This window comes from Hemicordylus capensis, chromosome 1, assembly GCF_027244095.1.
Source record: "Hemicordylus capensis ecotype Gifberg chromosome 1, rHemCap1.1.pri, whole genome shotgun sequence".
NCBI classification, from domain to species: domain Eukaryota; kingdom Metazoa; phylum Chordata; class Lepidosauria; order Squamata; family Cordylidae; genus Hemicordylus; species Hemicordylus capensis.
In genome coordinates, this window is record NC_069657.1 from 348,492,682 (window position 1) to 348,517,931 (window position 25,250).

At 43.0% G+C, this 25,250-nt stretch overlaps 1 protein-coding gene across 3 annotated transcripts in view; it reads right to left on the reverse strand.

The window, feature by feature from the left end:
• The window catches only part of LOC128341223 (uncharacterized), a 118,119-nt gene extending 94,193 nt beyond the window's left edge, over positions 1-23,926 (reverse strand). For all 3 annotated transcript variants that reach the window (XM_053287490.1, XM_053287480.1, XM_053287472.1), the window contains exons 1-5: positions 23,789-23,926; positions 16,171-16,296; positions 12,609-12,689; positions 12,326-12,457; positions 3,730-3,846 (exon numbers count right to left, since the gene is read on the reverse strand). In XM_053287490.1, coding sequence (XP_053143465.1) covers positions 3,730-3,846; positions 12,326-12,457; positions 12,609-12,689; positions 16,171-16,296 — 456 coding nt within the window. In that variant the 5' untranslated portion in view covers positions 23,789-23,926. The remainder of the gene's footprint in view (positions 1-3,729; positions 3,847-12,325; positions 12,458-12,608; positions 12,690-16,170; positions 16,297-23,788) is intronic.
• Between the last annotated feature and the right edge of the window lie 1,324 nt (positions 23,927-25,250).

The following is a 25,250-nucleotide window of genomic DNA, read 5'->3' on the forward strand; positions in this document are numbered from 1 at the left end:
CTCCCTGCCCTGTTCTGCGCCTGCGCAAAGCGCAGGTCCAGAACAGGTCAAGGGAGACATGCTCGCCGGCACTGGCAGCCATCTTGGGTGGCCAGAAGCTGCCGCCCCGAAGAAGCCGGAGAGGCGGTGGCGGGGGAAAGTGACCGAGGCGGCGGCAGAGCCGCCGCCTCGGCCAAAATAGATGGAGGCCGGGGGCGGAGCGGAGGCCATGTAACTTTAAAAAAAAAATTGCTCCCGCGGCCGACGCCGCCGACCGCCCACCCTCCCTCCCAGCTGCCGAGTCCCCCTTACCCTGGCCGACTGCTGTCGGCCGAAGACTGCCCTCAATTTAAGAGGCAGAGAGGAGCTCGCAAGCAGAGCTCCTCTCTGTGCAAAGCCTCTTGCCGAACTGCCGCTTTGGGCGCTTGTGTCTCTTGCGCCCAAAGTGGCAGTTCGGCAAGAGGCTTTGCACAGAGAGGAGCTCTGCTTGCGAGCTCCTCTCTGCCTCTTAAATTGAGGGCAGTCTTCGGCCGACAGCAGTCGGCCAGGGTAAGGGGGACTCGGCAGCTGGGAGGGAGGGTGGGCGGTCGGCGGCGTCGGCCGCGGGAGCAATTTTTTTTTTAAAGTTACATGGCCTCCGCTCCGCCCCCGGTCCTGGCCTCCGTCTCCCCGGCCTGGCGGGGGCAAGTGCCTGGGCCGATTTGGCCCTTAAAGGTGGGGGGGGGCGTACGGCGGAGGGAGGGGGAATGGCGGCGGGGGGCCAGGAGCGCCATTACTAGCGCCTGTTATTCAACGGGCCAAAATTCACTTGTTGATAATAAAATTCAGCCATCCCAGGTCCTTGGGAAGGACTCAATGTTTGAATAAAACAAACCAGTCAATAACACCTGTCTGACTTTGTAAAAAATAATAATTAATAATTAATATAATAATAATAACATACATAGGAATTGGTCAAACATCATCATCATCATCATCATTGCAGTACAAACATCCATTCTTATTGGATGATGGAGACATATTATCTTTTTTGCTCCCCTTAATTCAACAGTGTAAACTAAGGTGTACCACTTATTCTGGTGAGGGGTGGAGATCAGAGCAGTACAATATAAGCCAAAATAATAAGCTGGGAAACAGAGGAAAATACGTTCTATTGCAAGATACTCAGATGAGAATGATCAAGTTTGACATGGTTCACGTTTTTAAGTTAAGGTTGCAAAATTTGGATTATTTTAATGAATTTTCTAGTTACCTCTAAAAAAGAACAGTAGCTCAAAATGCATCAGGCACAGACATTCTTGTCTGAGTATCTTGCAATAAAAACTTTTCAGCACCTTTAGGTTTCTCGCTTTTTCTTTTAGACACTATAACAATCCCTTTGTTGACACTACCAAAAACATTTGGTTAGATTGTCTGTTTTGTGGCTTCCTCAATGTTCCTTCCTATTTTAAAGACAAGACAGTTTACAAACCAAACCATTTTCACACACCTTAAAATAATCATTTATTTTTGTAAAATTTATACTGCAAGATTCTACTTTTAGCCAGGAAGTTCAAACAAAGCTTGGAGACAGCTTGTTCCCTGACCTCAAATTCATTCTGTGTTGCTATAGCATCACCCCTGAGAAAATGGTCCTGGCTCTTTTCCTCTCCTTAGTTCTGCTCAATGGGCTTTTGTCAGCTGTTGAATTATAGCATTAAAATTTAAATACTACAGATTTAATGGAGGATTATTATGACACCCTCATGCATTCTTTCTGTTGCCACTGGAAACAAACCCGAGGAATGAGCACAAGACAAGGAGCTGTCCTTTCAAAACACGCTGATGCTACGAACATATTTGGGAGCAGGAAGAATGGCTCCAAGTTTGATTATGATTGTTTCTGTTCCACAGAGCAGCACAGATCAGACTCTTTTGAGTTTGGTAAGCATTACTAACAACTGAATTCCCCTCCATTGATTATTGTTCTTTTCAAGCTTATTTCTTATGTATTCATGAATGGAAAAATTTTACATTCAGTGTTGACTATCGCATATACATACAGAGGGGGTGGTGTGGTGGTGGTATTCTACCATAGAAGATGCACATTGACTGAATGAAAGAGGGAAAGGGTCAGAAAACTGGGTTTGTACTTTGCAACTGTAGGTATCTTTTGGAAGGAGAGGACAGAAGAAGTGGGGAGGGGGAGATTTTGTACAGTAAGAATCCCATCATGGGAGCATTTAGGCCAGATTCTCTATTACTGGCATTCCACACCTAGAATTCCTCAGATAAAGAGTAAGGGTCCTAGTGCCAGCACAATGCCACCACTCATGGTGTCGTGCCAACTTTAGCGACTGGTTCCAGTGCTCATGGCAGTCTGTCAGTGGTGCGACACCAGCAAGAAATCCCAGGCCAGCACCCCTGTGGTGCAACATGCCTGCATGTTTCACAGACTAAACATTCCAGCAGACTCACAATGCTGTGTTTATGGAAGTGATGCATAAACAAATTGACATAGTTCTTGGACTGGGGGCTGGGTGTTCAGACAGTGAATTCTGAAGGCCTTTTTGCCTTGATCCATCACAGCTGTGACGAAACAACCCCGAAAATGCTGTAGAAATTTCTTTAAGTAACATCTATAGATATATGCCAAATTCATAAGGGCATAAGCCATATAAATTATGCCAATATTTACAGCTGTAACTTGGATGTTCTTTTGTTTAGCCCTTTTCATTATGCTGAAATCCAAGTATCAAAACAATTACAGTGAAATTATCCTATGAGTACAAAGCAACAATTCAATGCATTGTAATGCCATGCTCCTGGGCACCCATAAATAAAGCTAAAAAGGTCTTTTCAGTCAAATGATTAGAAGGCACTTTCTAATTTGTATACAATGTTTGAATGGCCTTTTAAAAAATTACTGAGACAATGTATGTGGAACACTTTCAGTATATAGGCAAACCATTGTTTTTGTTTTCTTATTAGGTGTCAGAAAAGTTATTAGGTGTCAGAAAAGACACCTCATTATTACTTCCTCTGCTTGTTCAGGTTACTAAGCATTTTGGAATAAAATACAAAAAAACTATATTATGAGACAACCATAATTTATCAGAGGCAAAACAAAATCTAGGACTCACCTTTAAGTATCAAACCCAACCCAGAAGAGAGTCTGCATTAGCCTTTTGTGTTAACCTGAACTCACTTAATCACTAACCCTCATGGGTCCTGCCACTCAGTGCTCAAACTCAAGCAAGCATTATGGAATAATAAGTAAACACGAAACACTGTTTGGGTGCAAGAGACTGAGGTCACATTGACTCCCATAATTCTGTATATATCCAGCAGTATTTTAATTATGGATAGCATCATCTTTCTTTTTCATGTTCAAAGAATCTCCTGTTCTCTTGGATGATTAAAGATATTTTAAAAAATCACACTTGTAAATTGCATCACCATTTGTATAAAATGATGATGGATGGCAGCAAGGATTACCTCATATGCACTGGAAAGCAAGGCTGAGATCATGAAATTAAAAGTTTTTACTGCAAGGAAGTTTTTTTTTTAAATCCTGCAGCACCAAAGGCTAAATCAAAGGCTTAATTGTACATATGGTTGATTTTGCTCAACAAGAGGTGGAGAATGGATTTCTATGTTAAGAATATAAACATTACCTAATTCACTTCTGTTAAAAGATATTTCTGGGTGAAGAAAGAGCACTATTTTTCTAGAAACAAAACACAGCAGCATGGGGGGAAAGTGATGTACCTGGTTGACCTCTATTACATTTTTCTGTTGAGAAGGGCAAATGTCCATATCTCCTCTTAAAGGTTTTCTTCTTTTTGCCTTCTTTTCTTGTAATGAGCTTATTTGGACAGATGATTCCTGCAATGAAGAAGAGGAATGCTATTTTAGATTGTATTCAAATATGAAATCAAATTTTCAAATTCATAAATCATCTCAAAATGGAGCCAGTGTGGTATAGTGGCTAGAGTGCTGGACTAGGACCGGGGAGACCCGAGTTCAAATCCCCATTCAGCCATGATACTAGCTGGGTGGCTCTGGGCCAGTCACTTCTCTCTCAGCCTAACCTACTTCACAGGGTTGTTGTGACAAGAAACCTAAGTATGTAGTACACCACTCTGGGCTCCTTGGAGGAAGAGCGAGATATAAAATGTAAAAATAAATAAAATAAAATAAAATTTCCTATGATGTTTTTAGTGAGCCTTTTTCCTTTGAAAAGGTTTGTGCATGTTGTCCCACAGAAGGCAAGTGTTACAGTGCTCTGCCACCATATTCGATTTTAATTGGAGGTTGAATTAAAATGAGATACAACTATGATGAGGGACTGGAACACAAAAATTTTAGAGACTGCTTTATTATGTGAATATCTATCTGGTGATAGCATCAATGTCAGACTTCCTTGCTATGCTTGCCCTTTAGAGTTTTCTTTTCCTTTGCTTAAATTGCTGTAGATAAACATTATTCAAGATAAGTCAGTCTTGTAGGGATGTGCAAAAAATTTCGGGCACAGATCGATCTGTGCCCAAAATGAGCAATTTCGGGTGATTCGGGGCTGAACCGAATCACCCCTGATGTCCCCCGATATTTTTCGGGGCCGAGCCGAATCACCTGAATTTCGGGGCCAAAAAATTCGGGTGATTCGGCTCATGGCCGATTTTGGGGGATTTTTTGAAGTTTTAGTGACTTTGGGGCAGTTTGGGGGCATAGAATGGGATCTGGGCAAAAAGAGTGGGGTGGGGTGGTAGTGCCTAATGGGTGCAGGCTACCACCCCAATTTAAGGGGGATTGGACAAAGGGGTGATTTTTTGGGAATTTTTGAAGTTTTTGTGTCTTTGGGGCAGTTTGGGGGCAGAAAGTGTATATGCCCCAAAAGGGTGGGGTGGAGTGGTAGTGCCTAATGGGTTGAGGCTAACACCCCAATTTCAGGGGGACTGGGCAGAGGGCTGATTTTTTGGGAATTTTTGAAGTTTTGGTGTCTTTGGGGCAGATTGGGGGCAGAAAGTGGATCTGCCCCAAAAGAGTGGGGTGGGCTGGTAGATAGTGCCTAATGGGTGGAAGCTACCACCCGTCCCCAATTTCAGAGTCATTGGCCAGAGGGCTGGATTTTGGTGAATTTCTGAGGTTTTTCTTCATAAAGTGCTTTGATTCATTCATCATATTCATAGTAAATGAGAGTGTGAAAAAAGTGAAAGTGGGGTCATGAGAGTTCTTTAATTGAAAAAAATCTCATTTGCTATCATTGAATGAGAATTCACACCTCAGAAGTTTTTCTGAAGGGATGTTATTCCTGACAATTAAAATAGTTACAGCTTGTAACTATTTCTCTCTTACATTTTCTCTCCGAAAATGAAAACAACTTCAAAATTCATGGTTTTTATTATATTGTAAGGATGCCAGCCTTCTCGTTCTGTAGAAGTTACCATGATTTTTCTGTGAAAGGTTTGCACTTATTTTTAATTTCCCACATTAGTTATAAAAGCCTCATTTCCAGAACATCTTATTTTCAGTAAAACAAAACAACACACACACACAGAGACAACCCTAACTTTCAACACACACACCCCTTTAAAAGTAAAATCAGCTTACAGTTTAAAAGGTCTTTGAAACTGAAATGGCAACAGTATTTCTCTTTTTTTGATAGGGTGATCAGTAAGACAAGCAGTCAGAGGTGGCAGGCTGGCACAGGTGGCTAATCCCCCTGAGGCAACCAACTCGTTTCATTTCCTAAGTGGACTGGTCTTCTTCCCTCTTAATTAGGTGGCCCTAAGAGAGTTGACCCACCACCACCAGGGGTGTAGCTATAATTGAATAGATGATTTCAAAGAACCTGGGCCCCCAGCCCCTGAGGGCCCCGAGCTCCACCCCTCCCTATTTTTTCATTATCTCCCTCACTCCAAGTAGCCGCCAGAGAAAGGGGTGAACACGGGCCCCCACTCCCTTAGCTATGTCCCTGAACACCACCACCTCCACATGAAAAGCATGGGCAGAGATGTGGTCTCAGAGTGTAAAAAGTGAACCCTCAGCAGCTGCCCGATAATACTGATCCCTGTAGGGGAAGGCCCTCATGTTGCTGCAGAATATTGGCATGAGAGGAGCAAGTCCTTAGTTGGTCAGGGCTAGGAATTAGTCTGATGGCAAGCCTCTAGACTGCTCTTAATCTGAGTCTAAAAAGCGAGGGGACTGAGCTCAGAGGACTGTTTTATAGCGGCTTCCCTCACAAATGCAAAACAATCTTTTGTTTAAGTAAGCTTTATTCAGAAACAACTCCATTTTTCTTCTTCTCCTTTTCCTTCCCTTTCCTTTTTGACCCCATCCTCCAAACTCTCTACAGTATCCCCAAAGGGACAAACTTATAATTAATAAAACATAAAAGATTGCTAAATAGAATACAACATATCTTTCCCCTTTATAACAACCAGAATCTGATTCATATAAATTTTGGTGACAAAGTCTTGAAGTGGTCTCCTGTGCACACACTTCTAATTCTTGGTGTCTCTGGCACAGGAACTTTTGTTTTCTGGTACAGAGAATTGTCCATCACTGTCATCAGCCTCATCTGTGAGGTCAAGACTGGAGGTAAGATCAAAGTCCTCTACAGTTCCTCTCCTGAGATCAGAATCCCTTTTCTCTGTTCTCATAGCATGCATGCTTGAAAATCTCAAAATGTTCAGTTTCTTTCTATCACCCAATATGACATAATCTCCTCAGATTTCGAGTATTTGTTTTGCTTCAGAGTATTGGGAACATCCCTTTCTCAATTTATAAAACAGCCATACTTGAACAAAGTCCCCACTTGAAATGTTCACTGTTTCAGACCCCATTTCTGGGGCAGATGCAGATCTGATGTCGTAAGCAGCATCCACACTTCATGGTCATTAAGTTTTTGGGATGTGCACGTAACTGGTTCAGAGGCCCTGGCCTTTATGGGCCTCCAACCTGGTTTGAAAGACTGGAGGTTCGGCCGGTTCAAAGGTGTGTGGGGGTTAACTTTAAGGACTGGGAGGGTGCTCTTAACCCCTACCGCCACCCTACATTTTCCCCACCGGCACTGTTCTCAAAAATGGTCCCGCTGGAGCGGCAGCGTACCTCCTTGCTGCCCTGGTACGTTGCGGACTGGAAGTGACCAGAAGTGGCCACTGTACATGCGCATGTCACAACATGGGTGTGAGCAAGCACAATGTGTGCATGCATGTTGTAACGTGTTCACATGCAGCGGCCACTTCCAGCCTGAACAGGGCCTGGTTAGATTCGATCATGGACCAAACCACCTCCAGTTCGGTCCATAATCAAATTGACAAATCAGCCCCGGTTCCCACAATGTACCGGGGTCACACGGAGGCATGCTGCCGCCCCAGAAGGACCATTTTTGAGAACAGCGTCGGTGGGGGAAATGGGGTGGGTGGTAGTGGTAAGAGCACCCTCCCCAATCCTTAAAGTTATTCCCCCACCTTCGAACCAGCAATCACCAATTCAATGCACATCTCTATTAAGTTTTACTTAACAATGTGGAGAAGCAAGCTCTGAGTCTTTCTCACTTAAAACTAGGGGTGTGCACTAACAGTTCGTGCTAAACTGGTTCACCTCGAACCAGGGCTGGTTTGTTGGTTTGATCATGGACCGAACTGGAGGAGGTTTGGTCTATGATCAAATCTAACCAGGCCTGGTTCAGGCAAACTGGTTCAGCAGAACAAGGGGCTGGGCGGGGGCAGCCAGTGAATAAGCAAGCTGCTTATCTGGTTAGTGTGGCTGCCAGTGCTGCTGCTTGCTGCTGCTCACCCTCCCAGCAACCCCAAACAGTGCACTCTCCCCTCTTTTACTGAGCCACCACCGAGCAGGCGGCTCGGTAAAAGAGGGGGGGAGCATGCTGCTTGAGGCCACCGGAAGGGCGAGCGGTGGTGCCAGCATCTGCACCGGCCAGGTAAGCAGCTTACTTACTTGCCACCCCCACACAACCACCCCTTACCCCTGAAAAGGTCCCTCATCCCTTGTACATGCAAAGGGGAATTCTCACCAGATTCCGCTTTACAAGTATATCCCCCGAACCAATTCAGCCTGGTTCAATGGTCAAACCAGACTGGACCCGATTCAGATGGACACAGAATGAGACTGGGCCAGGTCAGTGTGAATCTGGTATGGATTCGAACTGAACCGGCCAAACCAGTTCCGTGCACACCCCTATTTAAAAAGGTGTCAGGAAGTCACACATCTGCCTCATGTGGTGAATCAGCAATGGAGTGGACAACAGACTTACAAACCTTAGAAAAGTGTCCTTTTATCTTGCACCTGTTGCAAGTGACCTTCTGTGCAGGACAGTGAGCAAAATTGTCTTTTGGGGCAGTCTCCACATCGGCAGCAGTGGTAGCTCTTCCTTTCTTGTACTGCCACTTTCTGGGGTAGTGCCATATGAGAAGATCGGGTTTGGAAGGATTGAGACTGAACAGCCTGGATTTCAGGATTTGGTTTTGGGGTATCAAAGAGAGTGATTGGTCACAGTAAGGAGCATTTTCCACCCTCCTAGCCATCTCTCTAACTTTATCCAGGATAGGTTTCCGCCCCAGTAGCAGTTTTTCATGCAGTTTGGAGCAGTTTGTTTTCATAACAATCTGATTCCTGATCCTTTCATCAGTAAAGCTGGCAAACTCACCGGTTACACTGAAGGCACACAATGTTGTCGCATATTAACCAATAGGTTCATCAGGCAGTTGGGATCTAGAATAGAACTTGCAACATTCAGCAATCACATTCAAAGTAGGGTTGAAATGTTCATCTAAAGCTTGAAGAGGAGCTTCATAAGTGTTGGCATCCCCTTTCAAGGTGGTAGGAAAGGGCAAATGAGTATATATTATTTGGCTGTCAAGGCCCAGGCAGTGAAGCAATATGGCCTTCTGCTTTGCTGGAGTAAAACCTGGTATCTGTATAGTGAGGAGGTTATTGCAGAAATAGGAACTCCGTTGTTTCCAGGGAATAGCAGGTTCTTATGGGGTTGGCAAGAAAAAAGGTCATGGTGGGATATGTGCCAGTGAGCATCCAATGAACAACAGAATCCAGGATTGATAAGGGGAAAGTATCTTCAGGTACTTTCAGCTGTGCAGGTCAGGAAGCTGGAGAAACAATCAGCAGCAGCAAGAGTAGAATGCAGCAGTTCAGGAATGTAGGCTCAGTAATGCAATGAAATGAAAATGCAGGAACCTTCACAAGCTTTGCAGGCTCACACACATAGCTGGTTCAAAAGCTTATCACCAGATGTTTATGGCTGCTTCCTTCACAAACACAAAACAATCTTACGTTTGTTTAACTTTATTCAGAAAGCACTCTATTTTCTCCTTTTCCTTTCTTTTCCTTTTCTTTCTGACACTACTGCTTACATTCTGTACAGGATCCCCACAGGGACAAACTTCTAATTAACAAAACATTTAAAAAAATTGCTAACTAGAATACAAGCACACGTTTCCATTCCTCAGCGAAAGGACTGTCTCGCAACAACTTAACAATCTTTAAACCTTTGGTGGGGGAACAGGGGCTGCTGCTTCACAGCACTTCACTTCTGCAAATTCACGTCCAGCTGACTTGTCTAGGATTGTGAGGGGTCTAGTTCATGCCCCCTCTGCCTTGAATTTGAATCTGGAACCATCTGTCACTTGCTGTGATGCATTTAACAACTTTTTTGCAGATAAAATATCTTGTATCCACGCTGAACGTAACTCCACAGTTACTGCAGTCTATCGTAGAGGTGCCCAGCAAATACTCTTGTAGGATTGAACTGGATCATTTTCAGTTTGTTACTTTTGATGATGTGGACAAACTGCTTTGGACTGTATGCCCCACCACCTGCTCTCTTGACCTTTGCCCAACTTGGTTTATTTAATCTGATAGTCATATTATCAGAGAGGATCTGGTAAATATCATAAATGCTTCTCTGAGGGAGGGCAGGATGCCTCCTTGTCTCAGGGAGGCTATTATTAGACCTTATTTGAAGAAACCTGCATTGGATCCCTCAGAGTTAGCTAATTACAGACCCATCTCTAATCTTCCTTGGTTGGGCAAGGTGCCTGAGCAAGTGGTTGCTTTGCAGCTCCAGGCAGTTTTGGATGACACAGATTATTTAGATCCTTTCCAGACTGGCTTTCGGGTGGGCTATGTGGTTGAGACTGCCTTGATCAGCCTGATGGATGATCTCCAATTGGCGATCGACAGAGGGAGTGTGACTCTGCCGATCCTTTTGGATCTCTTGGTGGCTTTCGATACCATTGACCATGGTATCCTGCTGGGTTGCTCGAAGGAGGTGGGATTGGGTGCCACTGAAGACAATGGTTCCGCTCCTACCTCTCTGGCAGATTCCAGATGGTGTCACTTAGAGACTATTGCTCTGAAAAGCGAAGTGTGAACTGAAGTGGGGGTTCCACAAGGCTCCATACTATCTCCAAAGCTTTTAAACATCTACATGAAATTGCTGGGAGAGATCGTCAGGAAGTTTGGTCTGGGATGCCATCAATATGCTGATGACACCCAGATCTACTTCTTCATACCAACTTCATCAGGAAATGGCATGACCACCCTAAGTGCCTGCCTGGAGGTGATATTGGGCTGGAAAAGGGATAACAGACTGAGGTTGAATCCAAGCCAGACAGAGGTACTGTCTGTAGGGGTTCGAGATCTGAGAGATGGTTTAGATCTGCCTGTTCTGGATGGGGTTACACTCCCCCTAAAAGATTAGGTTTGTAATCTGGGAGTGCTCCTAGATTCCAAACTCTCCCTAGTTTCTCAGGTTGATGCTGTGGCCAAGAGTGCTTTTTATCAGCTTCAGGTGATACACCAGATACGTCCATTCTTGGAGACTAGTGACCTTAAAATGGTGGTACATATGCTGGTAACCTCTAGGCTTGACTACTGTAATGCACTCTACATGGGGCTGCCTTTGTACATAGTTTGGAAACTACAATTGGTACAGAATGTGGCAGCCAGAATGATCTCTGGGTTTACCCGAAGGGACCATATAACACCGATTCTAAAAGAACTGCACTGGTTGCCGATAGGTTTCCGAATGAAATACAAAGTGCTAGTTATTACCTATAAAACCCTTAACGGCTTAGGTCCAGGGTATTTATGAGAGCGCCTTCTCTGTCGTGAATCCTGTTGCCTATTAAGATCATCTGGAGAGAACTGATTACGGGTGCCGCAAACTCGTTTGGTGGCAACTCGGGATCGGGCCTTCTCTGTGGCTGTCCCAGAGCTTTGGAACACACTCCCTGCTGAAATAAGAGCATCTCCATCTGTTTGCTTTTAGGAGGACCCTGAAGACGTACTTGTTTTCCCAGGCCTTCAACTGAGATTTGATTTTTAAATTTTAAATTTTAATGTGTTTTTAATGTGTTTTTTATCTATAATCTTTTCTTTTTATGAATTTTAAATGTGTTGTATTGTATGTTTTAATTCTGTACACTGCCTAGAGATTTCTATACTTGGTGGTATATAAATTCAATAAATAAATAATAAATAATAAATAAAGCAGGAAGGGACATTGGTCTCTTGCTTTCTCTGAGAACAATTTTCCTTCCCTTCACACAAACACTGCAAGATTGTTTCATGAGTCTCCTCTTGCTCACATAGGTTGACAGTGATTTCCCTTCCATTTGAACTATACAAATTTTTGACTGTAAAATAGAAATTGCCATTTGAGAGGGCAGGGGTTACCATAAAATGTACTCTCTGGTGCATATTAAGACTATTACATCCAAGGCACTTTTCATGCCAATCTTGCAAAAGAAATAGCTGTTTTTCATACTTCAGCATCATGAGTTCTGCATGCTCCCTTTCATCTGATATGTGAATAGAATTATCGGTTTCAAGCAAAAAGGCAAGCTTTGCATGAAATATACTACCCTCACAAGAGCAGAATTTGATCTGAGGCATTTCATATGGTGGAAAAAACTTGTTGCACCAACCAAAGTTGCACACACCTGTCCTTTCTGTGCATTAATCTGGCAGCAGCTGATTTCACCAAGTGGGCAAAGGTGGATTAAGATGGAATGAAATACTATAGTTTTAAATAAAGCTAAGGGCTGCTGCTTCTCTGGTGAAAGGCAACATGATGTTCCTCCTCCTCTCTGCAAGCAAAGGACAAGGCAAGGCAAGCTGGCCCGTTAAGCTACTCCAGCTCAGCATGCCTGCTGTGGCTGGTAAAAGGAAGTTTGTTCCCTTCTCCAGCATTCTGAAACAAAAGGAGAGGAATCAAATACATGGGCTTCCTACTTAAAAGGTTAATGTGTGAATGGATCCCAAGAGAACAGCGGCAGCTTTCTGTGCTTAAACACAGATTCTGTTCTTCCTTTGCAGTTGTTACCTGGGGACAATTGGGTTCTCTCCGTTTTTCTCCATCCACTTTGTGAGAAAACGTCTGGGTTAACTTTGTGGGCAAACTTCCTTGCTCCAGAGCTGGCATGGGGTTGAGTAGCAGCTGCTGCGGCCTGTGAAGCTGGAGAAGGGTGTACATGGCATGAGACTAACACAATCCTTCCTGATTGTATTTTCCCTCTCAACTCAGCCCTCTTGCAATGGCACTTCTCCCAGTCACCCTCCCACCCTCTACCTGCTGCCCATTTCTCTCTCAGTGTCCGGTCTCTCACCTTTTCTCCACGCTGAGTCTCTAACTCTGCATCAGAACTTCTTACTTCTTCTTCAGGAGGCCTCAGCCCAGTAACTAAAGACTCATAAAGAGAATGACAGACATCCAGTTTTCTACAACAACATGTAGATGTTTTGGAACATTCACTGTTTTGATGTGAGGGTATTTCCAGATGTGACTTGAATCAGCAACTGTGGCAGGCAAACAGGAAGCACAATAGGAAATGCTTCACTGGCGAGGTACTCCTTGGCAACAAGGGAGAATAACAAATGTCCCTCCAGATAAGTAGTTTGCTCCCTGCCATCCCCTGTGCGACCCCCTGAGATATGTTGGAGGAAAGTGATGAAGTGATAAAGTTATTCTATCTATCTATCTATCTATCTAACACATCAAAATCAATACCCATGAAAGGTTCAGCTTCCCCTGTGTGAAGGTATTAATGATTTATGTATTTTATATATTTACTCCTGTTGTTCCTTTTTCTTTTTGTTGTTGTTTCTTTTTCCTTTTGTATTTATGCTGGCCTTGGGCTGAAATAAACAAATACATACATACAGTTTCCCCTGTGCTCACTTCTGTTGATGTTTAGGAGATTTAATGTGCAATACACTATTGTTTTCCTTTCAGAAATCTAAATGTGGGACATAGTTGACCTCCCCCTGAATTGTACATTTCTGAATTGCACTTTTGTGTCCCTCTGAATATTTGTTTTCAGTGGGAGAAGTAGTATTCTGGTGTTCCACAGGAGATACTTCCTGCTATTGTGGTTTTTCAGCTATTGACATTGCTTTGGCATTTATTTCCTGTGTTCCATCCGGTGCTGCTAGTCTGGACTAGAAGCAATCAGAACAAGGGTTCCCCCTCAGTGGTTTGTGGGTGACTTCCATCTGATTCATGGAGTTGATCACCACCACAAACCCATTAACATGGAAACACCTGTTAAGTGCATGTTTACACTACACATTTAAACCAGTTTAAATCCAGTTTAATTATCATAGCGAACAACCCAGGAAAAATAAAAACTGTACTTCTGTCAAGATACTAAGAATCTCTACTAAGTGTCATTATCTCTCAAAATTAGAATTACCAGAGGGCTTTGTGGGAAGCCAACACAAATAATAGTAATACTAGTAACAATAGTATTAACAAATAATAGTAATTTGTAATGGAGATATGTATGTAATGGAGATATGAATGTAGTACTCACTATTATAAAGGTCTGCAGAGAGTATAAACTAACTACAGATGTCCCTCTTAAAAGTTCTGCTTTCAGGGACTGTAGTGTTATACATATAAAAGTCATGAACAGCAAATTGCAAACAGAAATCAGGGAAGGAATAAGAAAATAAATGCATTTAAATCTCAGTCTTCTAATGGATTTTTAACTGGACCACTTAATTATGCAGTGCCTCAGAGTAATTCTGGGTTTTCTAAACTTTCACATATTCAAGTGATCTGGGGCCAGGCTTCATTATTTTTAGTGAGCTCATTTACATTTCTCATTTTATTCCTCCAATGTGTGGACAGCTGGAACATCAGAATTTAAATTCTAGCTCTTGTTTTGCTTAAGTTTAAGTAATAGCCCATATTATTCCTCCCAGCTTGATATTTTTGTAAGTTAAGGACGAGACACTCCTGCTGGAGAAGGGACAGGATGTCCCTCTTTTGAAGGAGAAAAAAAAAAGCACTCAGCACATAAACTTCAGAATCAGCAGTCTACATCATTCTTGTTAACTTTTCTGCCAGGGATAATGGTGAGCACTGGGGGTGAAAGCACAAAAACTGTCTTGGAGATATTTTTTGTTCAGATGTACAAAAGGTGTATGAGAAAGGCATGGTTGCCCACAGTGTGCACCTTCATCTCAGCATCATCTCTTATCCTTTTCAGATATTAGAGGATGGAGTCTACACATTCATGGAATGCATAGGAACATAGGAAGCTGCCTTATACCGAGTCAGACCATTGCTCCATCTAACTCAGTATTTGTCTACACAGACTGGCAGCGGCTTCTCCAAGGTTACAGGCAGGAGTCTCTCCCAGCCCTATCTGGAGATGCCAGGGCAGCAGCTTGGAACCTGCATGCAAACATGTGGACCCATCCCCTAAGGGGAATATCTTACAGAGCTCACACATGTAGTCTCCCATTCACACGCAAATCAAGGTGGACTCTGTAGCAAAGAGGACAATTCATCCTTGCTACCACAAGACCCGCTCTCCTCCTCCTCCTCCCTCTCCATGTAGGCCAGTGGAGTAGCATTGTGTTGACAGGCTATGCTTCTGCCATAGACATGTCCCATTGCACACCTGCAACACTGCCTATGTGAGTACACTTGTATATGCATAGGGCACCTGTTCTTGGAGTTTGATTGATTGCTTAAGTGCCGTCAATTTGGTGTTGACTCTTAGCGACCACATAGATAGATTCTCTCCAGGTCTTGGAGTTAGGAATCCTGAAAAGGTAGGACTCCTGTCCGTGGGGAAAGGCATTCCTGTGCATGCTACAAAGATATATGTGTAGGCATGTTGCAGACATGCAATGAAATGTGTGCATAGTGTGGGCAGATCCTGCTACCTTCCACCCTATATGTGTTCAATGAATGACAAGTCTCCTTTCTCAATGTTTGGAAGTGACAATGTTTGGAAGTGACTTCAGGTGAACAGCTTTTCTCAGAGCTTCAAAAACCTGCACAACATATTTTACCTGAGATGAGAGTTGGATGAAAGTGTACACCATGCCACTACAACTCTTTGAAAAAGCAGTGGTTTGTGTAAGGTTTTAATCCTTTTAATATAATTATTTCAAACCAAAATAGCCATGCATATCTATATCTATATCTATATAAATTCTCTGAGATATACCCATCGCTAATCCCATGCGTGGCAGCACAGGTGCACCTAGGTAATTTGGGAGCCTGGACCTAAAGACCTTTGGAGGCCCCCCTCCCCTGCAAATTAAGCATCATCATGTTCTGCTGGGTGACCACACCACCTGTGACAGAGGAAAGAGGATTTGGAGGCCCTGGACTTTGGGCCCAAAGTCCAGGGGTAAAAGCACCTCTGCGTGGCAGCTCTTGCAAGAATTTGTAAGTGAGCTTCTTGGATGGGGAGAGGAAACCCTGGCAGTGGGGAATATAAGGTGAATGGGTGGGGAGGTGAATGGGCGGGGAGAGAAAGTGGTGGCAGGGGGAGAGAAGTCAGCGGTGGGGGGAGAGAAAGCGGCAGCGGGGCAGATAAAAAGCGGCGGCAGGGGGGAGAAAGCAGCAGTAGGGGATAGAAAGCAGCGGCAGCCGGGGAGAGAGAAAGCAGCAGGTGGGCAGCCAGAAAAAGTGGCTGGCCAGGCAGCCGGCCAGAGAGAGAAAACATTGGAGGTGGGAAGAGGGAAGAGGAGGGGGAGGGCTGAGAATGAGGGACCAAGAACGAGGGAGAACTAGAGGCACAGATGCTCTGTGCCTGGCCAGCTAGTTCATATTAAAGTTGCTTTCATCTGCATCTGCTCATCTGCAGTAGGCTCACTGTCTTTCTGTCAGTTCCCAACATTCTGACACATTGCAGCATGCATTACCTGACAATTCTCATCAAAATTCTCATAGTGAGAAGGAAACACTTGCTGTGCATTTGATGGCTGCTGCTGTCCTCTTCTGTCTTCTGATGGTTTCATCTTATGTGAGGGAGAGCTGTCTGATGGCATCTGTTCAAAAAAGCAAATATTTTAAAACCATTTTTCCATACTGATTAGACACTAATTTAGGTAGGAACATAGGAACATAGGAAGCTGCCATATACTGAGTCAGACCACTGGTCTATCTAGCTCAGTATTGTCTTCACAGACTGGTAGCGGCTTCTCCAAGGTTGAAGGCAGATACAAACTGGATTATCCACAAAATTTTACCTGTCTTTTGCCTTTTAAGCCTTCTTTAAATAAACACACCTGATTTTGTCTTTGGTGGAACCGTTCAAACACTACAGGCAGAGTGGCCATCACTCCATTCCAACTGCCTTGTTTTGAGATAAGAGACAGTATAAAAGGCTAACCAAAAGGAAAAAGGAGAGTGGACAAAGGGAAATCTGGGCAAGGTTGGTCCAAGCTACTGATAGTAAACTTTCCGCAAATTTTGGGTCAATAATAAGAGCTGACCTATGGAAATCTTTGGCTGAAACAGGATCCCATTTGACAGCTAAGGCATGGGAGACTTTTTTTTTTTTTTTTTGTGCTTCCATTATGCATCCAATGTAGCCCATTTGCCATTAGAGGCCTCCAGTTTTAAATTTAATGAGCTACCTGTCTGGCCTTTGGTTACAATCTCAGAGGTGAGGGGACTGATAGCCCAGTTGAAAAGTGGGAAAGCTCCTGAGTCCTGGTTATGACCATATCTTTGCGGAACTGATTTAAAAAACAATGCTGATTGGTGGGTTCCAGTTCTAGCAACACTTTTTACACCCATTTACTATACTGGGAAAATCCCAGAGGAATGGAACTTGGCACTTATTGTTCCTCTCTTTAAAAGGGGGGGGGTGGAAATCAAATCTCATAAATTACTGTCCAGTAAGTTTGCTAAGTGTGGTTGGGAAACTCTATGCCAGACATGTATGTGGTAAGTTTAGAGAGTGGATGGCAATGAGGGGATAATTACTGAAGAGCAGGCAGGATTCAGAGAAGGGCGCTCCACAATAGATCAGTGCTTGATTTTGCAACATCTTATCAACAAATACTGTGCCCGGCCAAAGGGTACCCTGTTTGTAGCATTCATAGATTTTAAAGCAGTGTTTGATTTTATAGCTAGGGACAGACTGTGGAGGAAACTGGAGGTCTCTTCCATAGACATGTCCCATTATTGGAGTTAGGAATCCTGAAAAGGTAGGATTCCTGTCTGTGGAGAGAGGCATCCCTGTGCATGCTACAAAGATATATATATCTTTGGCGCATATATGCATGCTACATGATAACAATTGGCTTATGGTGAGATACAGCACCCAGGGCCATTTAACACAGAGGAAACCCGTTCAGTGGGGCATGAGACTGGGTTGCATTTTGGCCCCTCTCCTCTTCATTTTTAATATAAACTCATTGACTACAGATGCTGATCCTGGTTACATGTCGGGTTAACACAGTACCACCCTGACACTACAAAACATTTTGAGGTTTTCTTGCATTTGGAAATTATGAGCAAACACGCCATATGAATCTCCCAGTTCCCGGTTCCCTGTGGGGAAATGTTCCCATTGTGGGAACTGTAAGAATAAGCTCAATGTATATTAATTAATGTTTTCACCATCAGGTAAGCTTGCTGTTCAGCAGTTATGGGAATGCTGTTATTCTATAAAACCTGACAAGTAAATGATATTCTGAAGAAACCCAAAATACTTTGATCCATTTCAGTCTTTAATAATAATTTTTTTTAATCAGCCAACCAGCTGGAATTTGCAAAAACTAGTCTGGAAATGTTTTAAGACATGAATGTTTATGGTACTGGAGCAAACACTGTATTCAGACATTTTCATGCTTATTAAAAGGCAGTCTAGAATCTGATGACAATTAAGAGGAATTTGAAAAGGAAATTGTTCGTGTTTCAGTAAAGAAATGGTTTCATCTGAACTGATTTTTTTTTCGTTTATTAACAAGTGACTTCCATCTCAAATGTAAATTTGTGGTGTAAATATATGGTACAATGTTTAGCAATGCCCTTGACATTAAATTAAAAGTAACACAACCTGGATGTTAGCTTTAAAAGGGATGTTTTTTCTTAATGGGACATGACTGAGAACATGATCAAATGATACCAACATTTATAATGCCAGCATTCTCGTGACACATGTTATGTATAAGCTCTTTCCCTACCAGACCTCAATATAGGACAAAACCACCTCTAAGGCCTGACTGGGCCCCACACCATCCAATCATATGTACACTTTAAAAAATGGATTCAATAATAGGGTTAACAAGCTGTGTTAGTAAAGCCCCTTTGTCAGAAGGAGTAGCTGGACCCAGTAGTTGGTTGTTTACATGCTATTACCACTAGAGAGCTAGTCCCCAACCACTGATTTTGCATGGGATTAAAAGAAGGAGGGGGAAATAAGAAAGTTGAATGAAGTGATGCTAATAAATATTTACTCCCTGTCAGGTTTTAAACCTTTAATGATAAATATAAATTTGGTTTCTTAGTGGAATTTGACCTATGAAGTCATCTTCAATGATGTTATAATATATTGGAACAGGAACAAAAAAACAAATGAACAACTCATCCCTGGGCCAAAAGATTACAACAGCCTTTGACTAAATTACTTCCACTCCTTGCCAATTACCACCCAAGACTCTGTAAAGTCATCTTCTTTATTAACTGTTTCTCTCTTTCCATGTTCTAAGGATCAGAGAATGACATATCTATACAGATTTAATAGGCACTCACATAAAAAGCTGAGCAATGAAAATAAACATGTTTTGTTGGGAATAGGGAGAAACATGAGTTAAGGAGAGGTAATTGATATGTTTGTGTGCATGTACAAAATCTCTCATTTCCGGGCCAACTTAGATTCAGACTCAACAATTTACAGAGTCTGATGCTGAGGTGTCCAGCAGCTCCTCTTTTGTGATGACCCTGGATCAGTTTCAGTTCATGGCTCCTAAGGATGTGGGCAAGTTTCTTGGAATGGTGCAGCCTACCACCTGCCCGCTTGATCCTTGCCCAACATGGCTTACACAGTCTGGCAGGGAGGCTGTTGTAGAGGGCCTGGTAGAGATTATAAATGCTTCACTGGGGAAGGGCAGGATGCCTCCTTGTCTTAAGGAGGCAATTATTAGACCACTTCTGAAAAAGCCTGCTTTGGATCCCTTGGAGTAAAGCAACCACAGGCCTGTCTCCAACCTTCCATGGCTAAGCAAGATGGCTGAGAAGGTGGTGGTCTCCCAGCTGTAGGCAGTCTTGGAGGAAAGTGATTATCTAGACCAATTTCAAACTGGCTTTCAGGCAGGGAGTGTGACTCTGTTGGTCCTTTTGGATCTCTTGTCAGCCTTTGATGTTGTTGGCCATGGTATCCTTCTGGGAAGTCTGAGGGGTTTGGGGGTAGGAGGCACAGCTTTGCAGTGGTTCCGCTCTTACTTCACGGGCAGATTACATACGGCGTCTCTTAGAGACTGTTGTTCTTCAAAATCTAAACTTTTGTACAGTGTCCCTCAGGGCTTCATACTGTCTCCAATGTTTAACATCTACATGTTAAACATGTTTTAGATTGTGAGCCCTTTGGGAACAGGTATCCATTTTATTTATTTATTATTCTCTGTGTAAACCGCCCTGAGCCATTTTTGGAAGGGCGGTATAGAAATCGAATACATACATACATACATACATACATACATACATGAAACTGCTGGGAGAGCTCATCAGGAGATTTGGTGCAGGGTGTTATCAGTATGCTGATGACACCCAAATCTATTTCTCCATGTCAACATCATCAGGAGAAGGCATAACCTCCTTAAATGCCTGCCTGGAGGCAGTGATAGGCTGGATGAGGGATAACAAACTGAGGCTGAGGGATAATAAACTGATGGAGGTACTTATTGTGTGGGGTTGGTATTCGGTAGACGATTTTGATCTGCTGGTTCTGGATGGTGTCACGCTCCCCCAGAAGGAACTGGTACACAGTCTGGGGGCACATCTGGATCCAAACCTCTCCCTGGTGTCTCAGGTTGAGGCAGTGGCCAGAGGTGCTTTCTATCAGCTTTGGCTGATATGCCAGCTGCATCTGTTTCTTGAGATGAACAACCTCAGTATTGTGGTACATCTGCTGGTAATCTCTAGGCTGGATTACTGCAGTGCACTCTATGTAGGGCTGCCTTTGTACATAGTCTAGAAACTGCAGTTGGTACTGAATGCGGCAGCCAGGTTGGTTTCTAGGACATCCAGGAGAGATAATATTACTCCTGTGTGTAAAGAACTATCCTGGCTGCCGATAGGTTTCTGGGCAAAATACAAGGTGCTGGTTATTACCTATAAAGCCCTAAACAGCTTGGGCCTGAGTATTTAAGAGAACATTTTCTTCACCATGAGCCCCATTTCCCATTAAGATCATCTGAAGAGCTTGGCTGGCAGCTAATAGGGGACAGGCCTTCTTCATTGCTGCCCTGAGCTTTGGAATGTGCTCCCTTTTGAAATAAGAGCCTCCCCATCTCTGGCAACTTTTTAAAAAGGCACTGAAGACATATTTATTCACCCAGGAATGAATATAGATTTATAGTTTTAATACTTTTAATGTTGGGTTTTAACTGATTTTAATGTTAAGGATTTTAATGTTTAAATGATTTTCAATTGATCTTAATGTTTAAATGATTTTAATTGTAAACCACCCAGAGATGCACGTGTTGGGTGGTATAGAAATATGTTAAACAAACAAACAAACAAACAAACAAACAAACAAATATATGCGACAACATTTTCTAAAAATAGAGAGGCTGACACAAGCTGCCTGGGTTACTCCAGGCAGCTCGTGTCATTTGGAGCATTGGGAGTGGAGGGCTCCAAGCTGCTCTGGAAGAGAATAGCCCAACTTTTTAACCCAGGTAGAAATGCTTCTGCTAGGGATGTGCATGAACTGTCTGACCAACAGTTCGGCGGTGGGAGGGGTGACCTTTAAGGGACCGGAAGGGTGCTCTAAGCTACCACCACATTTCCCCAGCTGGCGCTGTGCCCAAAATCTCTGTTCAGGGCGGCAGTGTACTTTCTTTGTGCCCCAGTCAGTGTAAGACCAGAAGAGGCCGGTGCGAGTGCATGATGCGAGCGAACATGCGCACCAGCCACTTCCGGTCGGAAGCTGACAAGGGTGGCAAGAAGGTACACTGCTGCCCCACACAGCAATTTTGGGCACAGTGCCAGCAGGGGAAATGTGGCAGGGGGTTGGTGGTGAGAACACCCTCTCAGTCCCTTAAAGGTAACCCCCCGCCAGATCATCCAAACCGCTGGACCTCCAAACCAGTTTGGCAGTTTAGAAAAGGACTGTTGAACCAGTTCAGGCACATCCTTAGCTTTTGCCTGACCCACCACCATTGCCAGCAGCGAGCCAGGGGCGAACTATGACCACACTCTTGGTGTAGGGCACTCTGGGAAGTGGGAGTGGGAAGTATCTAGCAGTATTTCTTTGGGACTATTCCCATGTTATAATTTTGTACAGGGTGAGCCACATGAAGATGTGTACATACTGTATCATAGGAATTAAGTGTATATTTTTGTAGGCATCCCAGCATCTGCAGCAGGAAGTGTGCAAACATGCATGCACACACACAGACCCACACCTGAGCAGCAATTTCTACATTATGGTATCCATACATTTGTGCATAGGCTTTGGGGGCTGAATGGTTTTTACCAAGAGATTCAAATATCTTCCTGTATCACATCACATTAAAGGTGGATCATAGCTTTGTTGGTCCTCCTTACCCTCTTTGTCCAAAAAAACCAACCTGCTAGTGGAAATGTAGTATGGCAGGGGAAAAAGCTAGGTTAGGATGCTGGAATACTAGCAGTTCCTGGGCAAATAATATATTTTTATGTGGCGGCATTCAATCATCCACATCTGCAGCACAAAGTGCTCTAGTCCAGGATGAACTGTCTCATGTACTGTTATTTCTATGCCTACAACATTGCTTGTGGATGTGGAGGACAGCAGAACCCTGCCCTTTAGTCCAGCTGTTTGAGTCCTTTCTGTGGAGATGTCTAATATAGCTACCTAGCTATTTGGACAGCCATTTTACAGTGCAGAGAATAGTCATAGCACAGCTGCCACTGGAATATCTCCTTCTTGCATATTCAGTTCTACAGGGCAAAGTAGAAAATGCAATACTAGAGTTATTTACGAAGAAGAAGTCACAAACTGCCAAGTTCATCTTGCTCTTTGGAATGGTCTAATTTAAGAAACTTCAGGTTTAAAAAAAAAAATTCAAAGGTATTTAAAAAAAAAAAAAGCTTCCTCCAACCCTGAACAAAGAAAGTATATGCCAAGTTTTTGTCTGACATAATATGTCTGGTTTAAACATTAACTGCAAGACAGGGTTTATCATGGAAACAGCTATTGACCCTTGGCTGTGGCAGTGAATTTGCTGTGGTAATATTAAGTTACAACTCTGTTCCCTGGCACAGCCCAATGAGTTATATAACAGCGGCCATTGCATGATTGCTCAACTTCCTTTACCTAACCCTAATTGCAGGCTGAACATAAAAACTCTCTTCTATGACATGCCCAGCAAAGACACTGCTGACGCCACCAACCTCAAGCTTTTAAGAAGCTTTCTTGACTTTTAAGAAGCCCCAATAAGATGCCACATACAGGTGCCACCCACCTTAAAAGGATATTTTGTTTTCCCTTCTATCCTTTCCTCACTGGCAAATAATTTCTCCCTTATATGGACTAGTACTGTAAAATAACTATAACAAGGAAAGGAGAAGTTAGCTTACAGGTACAGTGCATACTGTACTTAGGTTTTTGGCTTAAATATGAGACAACCACCCAGACGAAGGGGGAAAATAACAACTTAAATTAAAAACAAAAAGTCTCCTTTTCCACTTTTTAAAAAAAAAAATAACTCAAGCATTCTAGAAATAATATAAGCCCAAAGTTCTGTGGATTTTGTATGCCATCCAGTCAATGAGTTACAAAAGTAGCATTGTAATATGCATAACTTGTTGGCATTCAAGGGACAGGGGAATCTAAGTCTGCCTAGATTTACAAACCAATCTACTTATAGCAGCCACCTTAGGGCTATCATGAAAGGTGGGGTATAAGTGGAAACATAATTTTTAAAAAAACAACCAATAATCTACAATTCAGCTAAGTCAGTTTATGGATGGAGTTGAAAAATATCCATACTGAACAATATCCACTATCCCCACTAGGGTGAAAAGCCTTGATTTTCAAATATAGCCATATTGTCCAGTGGAAAAGAATGGGGAAAGGGCTCCTTTATTGTCAACAGGGATGTAGCTAGGGGAGAGGGGGCCCATGTTTACCCTCTCTCTAGCAGCCCCTCAGAGTGTAGGAGATAATGAAGAAAATAGGGAGAGGTGGACATAGGGGGTCCTCAGGAGCTGGGGGGGCAGGTTCTTTGAACCCATTTGCTCAATAATAGCTACACCCCTGATTGTTAAGCAACTACAGCTGGTATTCAGCTGTGTAAAAGTGGTAATCCTACGTTCATTTACCTGAGACTAAGCTCCTATCAAACACATAGGGCTAGTTCACACATTCACTTTAACTGCAGTTAAAAAAATTTTAACTGGAGTTAAAAATCCTAACTCCATTTCGTGCCACAGACGTACAGCAAATGGTGGCCAGTAAATCTCTAGTTTCAGGACATCCGAGCAAGCTCCGCAGCCGGGCTGTGGGCAAAGCGTCACCACATCAGCAAAGTGGCTGTGATTGGCCACGATCTCAAAGGGGGCGTGTCCTTCATGCTTCCTTGGGCAGATGACAGCTTAACCCTTTCCTCACTCTGCTCTTGATCCTCTTGAAATCAAGGACTACTCGATTTAGCAGGGGGAGAGCAACTGGCCCTATCCAATCCCAGCACAGCATCCCTCCAGTGGCTATTGCTGGTATTTCTTATGTTTCTTTGTAGACTGTGAGCCCTTTGGGGACAGGGGACCATGTTAATTAATTATGTATTATTTATTTTTCTTTGAAATAATTTTTCTTCAACCAAAGCTTTGAGAACTTTGGTTGAAGAGCAGCATATAAATATTTGTCATAATAGTAGTAGTACTTGATTTCAGTAGGACTTCCACTGAGTAATAGAATCAGAATTTCAGCCACTGCAATGTGCTTCCAAGCAAAGATACATAGGATTGTGCTGCAAGAATAACTCTTGCTAACTGCATAAGAGGCACCTTTAAAAATTGGTGACTCCCTTATAATTAAGAGACAGAGAGCAATTGTCCCTATTAAGCTCAACATTACATCTTTCTAGTGGCTGTTGCTAGTGTGGTGTACGCTCTACTTTTTTCTTTTCTTTTCTTTAAGAATGTGAGCTCTTTTGGAACAGAGAACTGTCTTCTGTCTTCTTTTGTTATGTAAACTGCTTTGAGACCTTTTTTAAAAAAAAAACGGTATAGACATATTTTAATAATAATTAACAAGAATGTAATGTCTGAACCTCAGCTATGATACCTTGTATGACGTGAAGTATTTTCCTGCTGTTACCTCAGATCCCAATAGAAATTTACTTAAGGTTCTGGAGAGGAAAGTGTGATACATGCAGCAGAATGAGGTAGGAATGTGGTGGTACAATGCTAATAGTTTGCACTATTTTCAGACTTTGGGTTTCAGATTGTTTTTGAATGCCTTTCCACTTGAAAAACCTCCTTGCAGACAGAAAATTAGCACTTCATGTGAAAGTTATTTGCTGTGCTGACTTTGCTTGCAACTGACTTTATGCTGCCGCCACCACCCCTCTTATCGACACAGCTTGAAGTTCCCTGGGCTTGGAGTGGAATCCCAGGGAAAACTCTCTTTATTTTGCTCTTGGGCAAGTACAAAAATCTTCCACGTGCAACTTCTGACCATTTGAGGACTTGATTGCACTAGAGGAATCCCCTCACCCCCTTTTTCTGAGTTAAAAACTAACTCAGAGGCTTGTAAAAAGAAAAGAACTAAAAACACAGTTTT